Raw genomic sequence first — 13,323 nt, 5'->3', positions numbered from 1 at the left:
AATCAAAGGCTTTGGCTATAATTCAGCTGACTGAAGCTTTTTCTAATTTTACTAGGAGAGTGGTGGCTATTTATGATCCTTTTCCCCCTGCATCCAGCTTCCCCATGTCCAATACACTCATCTTTTTTCTCTCTCCAAATTTTTATCAACTTATTTGAGGGAATAAAAAGCAGAGATTTCCCATGTGATGGCCCTTGTGAAGACCCCACCCTGCCCAGTGCCTGCCCCATGCTATCTGCCTTCGAGTTGTGATCCGAGCTTAATACTGACTGGTTCCCTCACCTTGAGGTTGCGCTCATGCTGACTGGTCCCCTCATCTCTCGAGGCCCAAACACTTGCCCTTGATTGTGCCAAATCCTTCAGCTGCCCTTGGATTGCCTGACTTGATGAGATTGTAGATCCTTTGTTTTCCCCATCCCACCTTCTAAAGCAGCCTTGCTCTTTTAGCTTTTGTAGCCCACTCACCCACCACCGACCCTTGTGCTTATAGTGTTGCCTTATTAGCCATCTTCCCTCACTTCAATCCTGTACCTAGAAACAAGACACGTGTCCTGGACTCCCTTCCACCTCAGGTGACTGCTCTGGCCCTCAGGGCACCCGCTGTAGCACGATGAGGATTATTTAAAAGTCCCCTCATTAATCCTGGTGTGCCGTGACTGGTCCAGGAGTCTCAAAGTCCCTTCTGAACCGCACATCAGAAACCTCTACGCATGTGGAGCCCTGTGGCCTGCAGAAGGTTCCCAAAGTGCCGGCAGTGGGTTTGCAGACTAAGCGGCCCAGGGACCTTCTCTGAGCCAAGAAGCAAAACAATTCTTTAGCAGGTGCAAGTGACTTCCAGCCATTTATTTTCTCACAGCTGTAGTCCGGAGAATAACCTTCACAAGGAACATGCAAAGAGAGACTTTATGAAGAAATGCCAACGAGAGTTCCAAGTATTATTCTGGAGTGTTTAGAAGCTTTTTCAGGTGAAAAAAATTAAATTTACCTTCATTTAAAACTTTCTCAGTAATCTCCATTAATAAATATGTTAGTGTAAAGAAAACAATGTTTTTTAACATAAAGGTCAAAAAAACCAAATATCTTTAATGGCTTATTGCTTTGATTATAAAAAAATAACATCAGTACTTTAGCTAGATCTATTGTTTCCTTACCCAATGGATTCAACTAACACCATTCTGAAAAGTTGTTAGAAATATTGAGTAATTAAATGAAGAAAATCCATCTTGGATTGTGTAGACAAAGGAGATACACAAATGTAAATAACCAGAGCTTATGCTTGAATTATTCATAGTAACTGGGGACATATGAAAATTCATTAATAGAATTAATGACTGGGAAGAAATTAGTAACGAGGGACAAATAAAATTCATTAATAATCCTAAAATAATATATATTCTGTTTGAAACTACTTCCCCACAACACAGATGATAAGAGTTTATAACAAGCAAAAGACTTGAGTTTTTTTTACTCTTATGTCCTTCTGAGGCAATTGCGAGTGAACAACAAAAATTTCGGAAAGTACCCACAGAAGAGACAAAAAATGAAAAACATTGAATCCAAGTAATTCACAAAAAGTTAATGTTTCAGTTGCTTCAGTTTCACCTGAATAAAGGTTGGTTGTAATTGTTAGAAAATATGTTTCAGGTTCCAACAAGTGTTTCAGATGGATTACAGATTCGCAAAAAGAGACCACAAACTCACATGTACACACAAACTCACGTATATGTGGAGTAAGATTAATTAAATTTCTGATTTAATTAACCAATGATTCGGAACATGGGGGGCCCCCACAGCGCAGAAGCAGATGCATCCTTCCCCAGTCTGGTTCCCATGGTGACACTTCATGCATGACCACGCATTCAGCAACACTAAATTTCCTGACCTCAGGGTCATGATTTTTCTTTAGCACAGGTTCAGTTATTTGGTACTTTCTAATATCTTCCTGAGCTTTTGGTAAACACTCAACTGATTCCTATTCATTACATCCATATTCATTATATCCATAGAGCTCATTCTCTCACTTGCTTCAGATCTCTGATCAAATATTACCTTCTCAGGCCCAGACCACCCTAAATAAAAAGTATTCCCATCATTCTCCATCTCCTGAATCCTATTTTACTTCTCTTCAAAGTACATATCACCATATTATTTGTCTATTTTTTTCTTGTTTGCCTCCCTTGCCCCATTAGAATGTAAGCTTTCTGAGAGCAGAGGCCCTGTCAGTTTTGCTCATTGCCATATCCTTAGAACAGAGAACAGTGCCTAGCAGATAACAGCCCCTCAATAAATATTTGTATAATACATGAATAGATGAGAAAAAAACAATTTGTGAAAAAGAGAATCTGTCCTATTTTAGATATGTTGAAATTGAGGAGCTTGGAAACGTGTTATAAATGAAGAAAGACCACCAAAAAAAGAAGAGATTTAGGAGCTACCCACCCAGATGTGATAAATGATGCTAAATAAAACTGGTGGGAGTAGATGAGTTCCTTCAGGTAAAGAAAAAGGGCTAAGAAAGAAGAAAATGGGATTGAGTAGAGAATCTCATAGAATCACTTGTTTTTGAAAGAAGGTATAGAAGAGAATTCAGTTAAAGATATGGGGAATAGGCTATCAGAGAAATAAGGAATGAACCTAAGGCATATAGTTCCAAGAGGTAGAAAATGGTCAATCGAGCCCAAACTTGCAGGGAAGACCAACCAGATGAGGAGCAGGTGGATTGGTACAAAGTCACTGATGACTTCCGAAAGACCAGTTTTGGAATAGTGGGGCAGAAAGCAGGTCTCAGCACCTTGAGATACGAAGAGAGTGGGGTGAAAAGGTGGAGGTAAAGAGTCAAGATTCTCTTTTCATGTCACCTGAGCTTCAAGGGTACCTGAAATATTTGTTGAATAAATAGATGAATGAATGGATAGAATTTTCTCCCCAGAAACAAGATGGCACATAAATTGTGGCTGAGGTCATGGGATTAAAATGGTAAACAAGACCTTCTTTTCAACAGCACAGTTTGTATAAAAATATTTCCCTAATCAAAATCAACTTTCTGAGCAGTTTTCCCTCAATAAACACACAGTTTATTTCCGTAACTTGTTTTTAATGAGCTCTTTTGACTTTCATTTGTACTTTGTTTTTTATTTTGTTTAAAATGCATTCTTGGTTAATGGAGCCTTTAGAAAGTTACCTTGAGGCCCCATCTCTCCGTGGGGCCTGACTCCTGTATTCTGTAGAATTGAGGGCCTCTCAGCTGTGCTCCATTGATTTAGCTTCCCAGGTATGCCAGAGACAACTCTGACGCATAAAGGAGTATGTCCTGAAGTGAACTAACAAAAGGCCTAGTAAAGAAAGTAACACGATAATAAAAAATACGGAACACAAAAATCCACTCAGCTTTCCACCAGAAGGACCACCAAACAGTTACATGAATAAATATATTTCTAGTGGGGTTTAAATAGAAAATGATTAAATTTCTTGCTTTTCTGAACCCACGGCAAATTTGTCTTAGTCTAGCCCTGTGGTTCTCAAATGAAAGTGTGCTTCGAAATCACCTGGAAGATTTGTTAAAACACAAATTGCTGGGCCGCACTTCCCCAGCTGCTGATTCAGAAGGTCTGGGGTGGGGCCAGATAATTTGCATTTCTAACAAGTTCTCTAGCGATGTGAATGCTGCTGGACAGAACCACACTTCCAAAAACCACTGGTCTATGCAAACTATACCATATATTTTCATAACTTCTTTCCCTACTTTTCTGCTGTCCTTCAGAGAAAATGAGCCAAATTCTCATTTCAACACTACTGCCTTGGCTTCTGTCAGTTTCTCTTGTGGGAAACAAAAAAATTAAAACCTTAAAAGCAGGAACAAAGTGATGTTAGGAGTGACCAGGCCTGGGTTTCCAATCTTCTACCCATTTTTAAGTGGAATGAAGGTTTTATCTTAGACAATAAGATGTTAGTGCCTCTTACATGTTACAACTGAAATCATACAACTGTCTTAGCAAATCACTAAAGTGATTCACTAGCAAATCACTAAAAAGTGATTCTCTTTCGACTACACAAATTCATAAAGTAAATCTTGTCCCCATCAAAGTCTCTTAATACTAGAAAAGGAGGGTGGTGGTCATAAAAGACAGGAAAGAATAACACTCACTTGCCACACAGATCTTTATTTTTCCATTTTTTATTTTGTTTTTAAGTCAAAGAAGAAACAGCACAACTAGAGTCCAAATAATCTGAAGGTAGATTGTAGTGCTTAAATTGGGATCTTTACAATTAAATTATTTTTCGTCCTTTGCTTAATGTATTGATAAAGAGAAGAAACACAGCATGGTATTATAAGTAGGGCATAATTTGACTGTGTGCAGAGCTGACAGGACAAGTCATATGAGGCTCTAAATGAGCCTCTCACCTACTCTACGCTTGAGCAATTCCAAAGAGGTTAGGGCCACGCTGATTAAAACATTTGTAAGAACAAATTAATATTCGAAGAGGTACCAGTTGTAGATTTCTGCTTATCTTCCAGTTCTAAAAAGTAAAGATTAAAAATAAAATTAAGGCAGTGCTCAATAAATATTTTTGAATAAAATAAATATTAGCTTTATCAGAGATTCCAGAACATTGATTTCTAAAGGATACATTATTCTATTTATGCATGATTTGATCTTTTCCCACACACAAATAAACAAACTTAACTAGCTAAGAAAGGTATACTCAACACTAAACAAAATTCAAACGATAAAATATTATTATCTAGGCTTTTATCCAAACATATTATCATATTGTCTAGCCATAAAGTGTTTGGGATGAAGGTAAAAGAATGGTGTAGAATCCACACAAATCTGACTTCTGGCCTACAAGGATGTTAAGCTGATCAATCAGCAGACATTTATTGGACTCCCCAGTGGACATCTTGGCTTTGCCTGTCCAGCATCCATTTCCCAAGGAAATTTATCTCCTAGTACTCTTTGTTCACTGTCTACAATGTTCATTAAGATCTTCACTGGCTGGGTTTCAGGCAAATTGTTCAATACATGACTTGAGTTTTTGTACTTCAAATATCTTTGATCTTACTTCTCAATGCACAAAATGGGCAGTCAAAAACCCTGTTAGCCAATTTAGTGTACGTGTCCTGACCACTAATGTGGGAAATAATGGCCACCTCAAAAGCTTACCATTTATATGCTTTATAAACAAATTCTGAAGTCAACACAGCTCTCAGTGAGAGAATCCAAAACAGAGTCACACAACCAGAAATTTAATTGGTTGATAATGCCGCTTAGTTTTACCATGAACACATTGGGCCATCACCATCACAATCCACAGTGAGAGATTTCATTACTGTTTTCTTCACTCTTCCACAAAAGAACTTTGAGGGCCCATTTAAAGGTTCAAGCATCTAAGCACAGTTATTAATCCATCCTTGAGAGAATAACAGCCTTCCAACCCTGGTGATAAATCAATGGGGAGCCAAAATCATATGTTATTATCACCTTCACATCCACCTCCAACAGTGACTAATAAGTGCTCAGAGGATACACAACACTATTCTAATGATAAAATATTTTGGATGCAGGTGGAAAATGGTACAGAATCTCTACAAATATGACTTCTTTCCTAAAAGGAAGTTGATCAATCAGCAAACATTTACTGAAACCTCCACTGGGCATGTCGTTTTTGCCTGCCCAGCATCCATTTCCCATTCTGCTGGCACAAAAGCCCATCTTTACCTTTGGGGAACCACCTCTTCTCTGATTTCAGTGCATATGCAATGGGAAGGAGAGGGCAACTGATCCCACTTGCTGCCTCAAGACATAGCCACATAACTCAGGCCCAGGACATGACTCAAGACAGTCCAATAAAGCCAATAAGCATCAGTCCCAGAGCTTTCCCTGGATCTACTGGCAGAGGGAAGCTCTCTTTACTGCCAGAGGGCACAAGTTAGGGAGCTCCTACCTGAGAGCAAAACTAAGACAAAGGAAAGCAGAGACAATACATAGGGAAGGACAGATTTCTGATGATAAATTTGGGTACCTGATGCAACATGGCTAAATATTCAGCCAGACTCATCCCTGGGCTTTCTTCACTACTTGAGTTAGTGTGTGAGTTAGTTCTCTTTAACTTTAGACCAAGAGTTCTGACAAATTACAAGCAAACTAAAACCTACACCACCTTAGGCAAAAACGCCAAAGATGCAAAGATACAAAACAAACAACCCCTGCCTCTAAGAATCTTTTTAGCATCTAGTTGGAAAGTTAAGACACAAACACAAAAAATAACTAGAAACATAAGGCTCAACCCAATGATAGGTTCTATATGAGTGCAGAGAAGGGAGACACCACCATAGGCTACATATTAAGCAAGATTTCACAATAAAAGAAAATGGTGAGCTGGGTTTTGAAAGATGACTAGGATGTGGCTGCCTGAAGAGGACACGAAAGGACATTCAGAAATGGTGAACTATGAGCGCAGAAATTCAAGAATGTGCATATTGTATTGGGGAAACAATACAGTATAAACAATAAACAGACCATAAAATGTTGAATCATGGGACATCAACAATAAATGCATTAGTCCAGGGGTAAAAAGTATTCATAAGTGGTTTTCTAATGATAGACACATTATGTATAGTATTTTAAATCTACTCTATATGAGATCATATTTATTAATTGGATTATAGAGGCTAAGTGTTGAAATTGTGCTTGAAGAAGTAGTGACAAAAGTCAAAAGCTACATGAGGTCTTTTCCATTTCCATATAGTAGACAACCCTCTCATCCAACCAGCTATATTCCTGCCTACTACTGTTAACATTTCTCATCTAGAACTAAAAGGCTATCAAAATAAACCATGCTACACACACTTCAATCAGCTCCTGTTTAAGAAACTAGGAGAAAGAGCAGAGCCGTGAACCAAGAGGAGAATGTTACAGAAAAAAAGACAAACACAAACAAGGAACAATTGGGGCCATACAGTTACCCAGTTTGGTTTGTCCAGTTTCTCCGAGGTGAAAAGTTTACACTAGAAACTATTAAAGGTATTTTCTATTTCCACTGTGGTTTTACCATTTCCCTTGTGTCATTAAGAAACTATATGGGCAGAGTTTGGGTTGGCTCTTGTTGCAGGCAAGAATGCAAAGCATCTGTGGCCCTCTTTTCCCTTGTTGGGGGTATTATTTTTTAGTTAATTAGAATAAAATGCTTTGTTCAGCTTTTTAGGAGCTTATTTTACCAAAGACCATTATCAGTTTTGTATTGAATATGGAACCTTGCTTGTGATTACTCTCTAGCTTAATAACTACTATTTCTGATATAATATTTCTCAGAGCTATGAATTGTTTCCTGGAAATTTTACTGAAAAAATGAACTCAACAACAAACTTTTCCATCTAGAGTCATTGGACTCAGTAACGTTTGTATGAAAAAAGAAAGTCTCCAATATCTTACCTTTTGATGTCCATTTAAATTTCTATTTCCATTTGTGGCATCATCACAATAGTTTCTATCAGTATGACATATGTGCTTTTGAATGAGCATGTAACAAAGGAATAATGACACACCCGCTTATAGAGGACATCTCTCCACAAACCTCAATTAACAAAACCTCACAACTCTGTCAAAGATAATTACTGCTTTGGTCGTCGTTTACAGACAGAAACTGAAACATTGAAAGATCCTTTTTGTCAAGCCAAAGTCAAAAAAGAGGAAAAGGAGTTGGTCTATGATTAGACATGCTTTCATTTTCAAAGTATATCTTTTTAGCAAAAAGCTTTAAAATGTAAAGTGCTACACTAAAGTCTAATTTTTCCCTCTTTACTATTTACAGTGAAATGCATTATTTCCCAAGGCAAATAAACATATGATTATATCCTCTTCCTATTTTAGGGAAAAGTAGTTTTGCACTTTAAGTTTAAATATGCATGTTTACTAAGTTTTATATTTGTTTAATGGTAGAATTGAGAGACTTTTTTTTAAAATCACTCAACAAATGGCTTGGTGACAATCACTGCCATATTTTAAACTTTGAGAAATCAAAAATTATCAAAATATATATTTATATCACACAGTATAAAATAAAGCTTTGGATAAGGTTTCAATATTACATGAAGCACAAAGAATAGGAAAAAAGAGTAAGATGGTTTCCTGTTTTCTTGGGAAAAGGTATCATGGTAGGTAGGATAGTGGCCTCCCAAAGATGTCCATATCCTAATCCCTGGAACCTGTAAATATGTATATTACTTACATGGCAAAAGGGACTTTGCAGGTGTGACTAAGTTAAGGATCTTGAGATGGGCTAGCTTATCCACATGGACCTAATTTCATTACAAGGATCATTAAAAGTGGAAGAGAGAGGCAGAAGAGAGGTCCAAGGGATGTGATGTGAGAAGGACTAGATCTGCCAACGCTGGCTTTGAGGATGGTGGAAGGGACGATGAGGCAATGAATGTGGGTAGCCTGTAAAAGCTGGGAAGAGCAAGAAAACAGATTCTCCCCTAGAGCCTCCAGAAAGGAATGCAGCCATGCTGACACCTTGATTTTAGCTAGGAAGACTCATGTTGGACTTCTGACCTACTAACCTGTAAGATAATAAATTTTTGTTGTTAAGACACCACATTTATGGCAATTTGTTACAGCAGCAATAGAAAACTAATACTGGTATCATGTTCCAAATTAGCAGGACCATAAAAAGCATGACTATGACAGCCACTCTCTCCCTTACAGAATCAAGGCACTTTGGAGCTAGAAGAGATTGTGGTATAATCCCTTCATTGTCCAGATGAGGAAACTAGTCCAGATATAGTGAGAAGGAAGGTGACTTACCTTAGGCATCATAGTTTAAGGCAGAGACAGGACTAGAATCTAAGTTCACTAAATTCTGTATGAGTATTAGTCATAGTACGCTTCCCAGTTTCTTTCACCAATGTAGAGTTTTGATTATGGTTTAATAATAATTTGCAGAACTGTTTGGAAGAATGAACAGTTGTTGGAAAGTACACGTTTCAAATAATGCACAGAAGAAGTATATTGCTTTGCTGTTCAGATCTGTCTCCAATTGATGGCTAAACATATTCACTTGAATTATCCATGCATCACTTGCAACTCAATATGTCTGAGATGAAGCTTGGGGTCTTGCCTCCCAAATCAGCTCCCTCTGGAATTTTCTGATTTTCTCCTTCAGACCACTCTGAGGTTTCCCAAATCCAATCAATCAACAAGTTCTGTCGTCCTTTCTACTTCATGGTGCTTCCTTTCCTTGCATTTCTACTGCTATACCTTATACCCACACCAGGTAACCACTCTAACTGGTGGTTTCTTTTCTTTAGTTTCTCTTCTCTTCAACCTCCAATTAACCCAGCACAGTACTGCCAAATGATTCCTTCTAAAATTCACCTTTCTTTATATCATTGACTTGTCCCCAAACATTCAGTAGGACTCCATTTCCTAACAGGATCAAGTTCAAACTCCTTCTTCTATCCTTTGACAAGTCCATAGAATTTGACCCCAACTTTTTTCATAATATCTCCTCCTCCCACTCCAATCCACACATCAGCTTAATTGATTTACTGCCCTATGAACATGATTCATTCTCCTCCATATCATTCTCTTCTCCTAAAATAACCTCTCTGCTTCCTTCTCCGTGTATCTGAATCCTACCTACGTCAAGGACCTGTATAAGCTCCAGCATCTTTCTGGGCACTTCCCAGGCCAGACAACCTATAGCGATTTCACCCTCCACTTTGAAGCCCAAAAGCAAATGGTCTCTACCACTCATTTAACACTTAGTTTTTATTGCTAGTGTCTTTTACATCTTCCAAGTTTAACCTCTTAGACTTTAAACCATTGGGACAAAGCAGGTCCCCTACTTATTTGCATTGTACTTAGCACCCAGAGTTTCCTGCTTAAAGCAGCCTGTCAAATATTTATGGTGCGACAAAATAATTTTAAAAATCCAAGATGAGCATTCAGAATGACAAATCCATATCAGCAATGATAAGGACCAGCAATAAGCACTACTCTAAAGCTAACTGCTCCATTTAGGAAGGATAGCCATACATTAGATTTGCCCGGGACAGTCCTGGTTTCCTTCTGTTTTTCCAGCTATTACTAATGTCCACTTTCAGTCTCAAAATCATCTTGGCTTAGATGATACATTATATAGTCTTTCCACCCTCAGGGAAGTTTGGACTGTGGTAAGGGCAGAAACCAGCAAGAAAACCCTGTTCATGCTCCAGCCACCCATCCAGCTAAGCAGCATTCTCTCCTCTACAGAGTGATCCTGCTCTCCAACACCACCTCTGCATAATCAGTGTCCTTTGAATTTTACGTGGGAGGGTCAAACATTGTGGTGACGCATAGCTGCAGATAAATGTACTGAAGTTGAATACAATTTAAGATTCTTGAGAAGAAAAAAAATCATAGAAACTGAGTACAACTGTGACTCTAACAACAGTTTAAGAACAAAAGGGAGAGTTCTTTAAAGGGAAAAGAGAATTCAATGAGTTCTCATAGGAGCAGAAGTAATCAAGACAGTGTGTGAGTTCATTTATACTGTAACTGTTTTTCTATTTTATGAATTAAAATAATAAGGAACATTGATATCATTTCAATTTTTCTGAACAATAAATACTTTCATGACTGATTAGAATTAGAAATGTGATGCCTTCTGATCCTCTTAGTGCCTAATGTACATTAAATTGACTAACCACTGCATAAATGTTTTAAAACCTACATTCATTCTCACAGTTGACTGGCTGAAATGATCAGTTTCATAAATGAATGTCAGTGGTATCTAAACAGTAATAGCTTTTTACTGCAAAGTAAGATTTTGCTCTATAAGTAATGAGTAAAATTATTAAATGTAATCTTATGTTTCATTACTGGCAGCTTGTCATAAAAAAGGAATTAAGGTTGCAAATTTTCATTTATTTTCATAAAGTAGATCCGTGTTTTCACTCATTTGTAGTGAAACCTACTCAATCTAATTTCTTTTGAGGGTAGTTTTAATTACATTACATCATTCAATACAGGGTTGGGAGTTCATATTCCAAACTGTTCTCTCCCTAAACTCTTCAACTTTAAAGGAATCGGGGGAAATGTTAAGTTCAACTAACACAACTATACCAAATGAAAACTATCAAATGTGTATCTTGGGCACATGAACACTCAAGTGTTTGGAAAGGATTTTATGAGACTATTTAGGTTACCTCTAAGTCACTAGTTCAAATATGGCCCAAGTTGGTAGTAAGTAAAAAGGATTAATTTTTGTTGCTGTTTCAAATATTTATATCATTAGTAGTTAATACTTAAATATCTATTACATTGAAATTATTGAAAATTCTATAATTGCTAAGGACTAACTGAATTCAGACGGCAAGAGCTTTAACATTTGGAAAAAGACAAAAGCATCTGGATGAATTATGGTAAAGGTTGATATTTAAGATTGAGTAAAATTTTTCATCAACTTTTTTCCAATCCTCATCTCAATACTTCATAATGTAAACATGACATAATTTCACATTCTCCCGAAGAGAAGCAATTACAATTGGATATCTGGTTGTTTCTAGTTGTTTTCTATCAAGAGAAAGACCCCTTTGTCATGAAGTGTCTCCCTCCTTCAACTGTGTCTTCAGATGGCAAACTCCATCAGAGACAGAACATTCTGTGACGTACAACAGGGAAGCCAGATGTTGGCATTATCAAACGGGTTCTCCCTCCGTGATAAAGTGTTTACTCTAAATGTCAGCATTCTCTACATTTAGTTCCTGAAAAGATACTTAAGAAGTTGGATTTTTTTTTAGTGGAAAGGGAGGCTTCTAGGCAAACTAGTTTTTGTGTAACCTCTCTCTACGTAAGCAGAAGAGCAGCATAAAACCCTCAAGATATATAAAAGTAACTGTTTACCAGCGTGGTTAATCCGATGGTCAGCTCCATGTATTTTCCACGTGTTTTCACTCTAGAAACAGGGAACTAAACAACCCTATTAAAATAATGTCTGAACTGCCAAGCACCTGGTAATGTACATTCCAATCCGAATTTTGTTTTTTTTAACAATTTTTAAATATCCTTAAATTTATTTAGCATAATTTATAAATTCATACTAAATTCTTATTCTAATTACATTGTCATACTTTTTTCACTGTCATTTACTTACTAAATGTTACTTCCTTAACTTTTTCAATTATTTTAATAAGGTTAGAATCAATGGTTGTTGGAAAGCAAAACAAGTCTCCTTTTCAAAATTTTTCTTCTCATAATTTTCTGATACTCCCATGTCTTTTGCCTATTAACTTATCTAGGCATATAATTCTACATTTTTGGCTATTTTCTCTTAGTGCTTTGAAGATGTACCATTTTTTTCTGGCATCTGCTTTCAGTCCATTGTCATTTCTTTGTAGGTGATCTATTTTCTTAAAATTTTATCTTTAGCTCTTAATAGCTGCTCTTTGGTAGTATGCAGTTTTACCAAAATGTGTCTAGATATGGTTTTGTTCTTATTTATTCTGCATGGCACTCAAGGTGTTTTTTCAATGTGAGGGATCATGTCTTTCTTCAATATTTGAACATTTTCTGCCATTAGTAAGGATTCACACCCAGGGCTCTGGTTTATTGTTTTAACCATTATGTTTTTAACCCATGCTATATTCTTATGCCACTCTGTTGCTGTTTTTATAACCGACTCAGACATATTTAATTGACAAAAATGTATTCTTATTTCCCTTTTAATTTTTAAAATGAAATTATGTAAATACCAAATCTCTTTATTCTCCTATTCTTTCTTCCATCCTATTGTTTCTTCAGTGATGACTAATGTTAACCTGCGTGTGTGTGTGTGTGTGTGTGTGTGTGTGTAAAATCTTGTAAGAAAACTTTTCCATTTATCTGTCCTGAATATCAGTGGTCCTACGCTCCACTCTGCAGGTCAAAAGAGGAAAAGCCTCACCTCTCTTCCTCATGACAGTCTTTCAAATATATGAAGGAAGCTGTTGTGAATAATTGTATCACCATCAATCAATGAATTTATCTGCACTTTCTCTTATGGCTCAAAATAAAAATGTGCATGCTATAGCACAGAAAAAAGAGACCTGAAGTTGGTATCAGAGGCAGAAACTAAAGTCTTAATTCTGTTATTTCATAGATTTGAGATTTATGAACAAGCTACTTAACTTACTTAGTTGCCTTACTAAGGTTGTGAATGGGAACAATGAAACCAAGTTACAAAATTAATATGAGGATTGGGGACTCATGTTACTCAAACGTCACCTCCTCAGGAAAGTTTATCTTAAGCCTCCTGCTATAACTGAATGTTTGTGTTCCCCCAAAATTCATATTTTGAAAT

The 13,323-nt window shown here is 36.9% G+C and overlaps 2 protein-coding genes across 2 annotated transcripts in view; both read right to left on the bottom strand.

The window, feature by feature from the left end:
• The window catches only part of SLC26A7 (solute carrier family 26 member 7), a 255,412-nt gene that overhangs the window by 144,555 nt on the left and 97,534 nt on the right, over nucleotides 1-13,323 (bottom strand). The gene's annotated exons all lie outside the window — the stretch shown is intronic.
• LRRC69 (leucine rich repeat containing 69) overlaps nucleotides 4,049-13,323 on the bottom strand; it is a 91,554-nt gene continuing 82,279 nt past the window's right edge. Inside the window, exon 8 of the mRNA XM_058564577.1 lies at nucleotides 4,049-4,518. Coding sequence (XP_058420560.1) covers nucleotides 4,408-4,518 — 111 coding nt within the window. The 3' untranslated portion in view covers nucleotides 4,049-4,407. The remainder of the gene's footprint in view (nucleotides 4,519-13,323) is intronic.

Source organism: Diceros bicornis, chromosome 21 (assembly GCF_020826845.1).
Source record: "Diceros bicornis minor isolate mBicDic1 chromosome 21, mDicBic1.mat.cur, whole genome shotgun sequence".
NCBI classification, from domain to species: domain Eukaryota; kingdom Metazoa; phylum Chordata; class Mammalia; order Perissodactyla; family Rhinocerotidae; genus Diceros; species Diceros bicornis.
The sequence above is the reverse complement of the archived record's forward strand: the minus strand, read 5'-3'. Positions and strand labels throughout refer to the sequence as shown.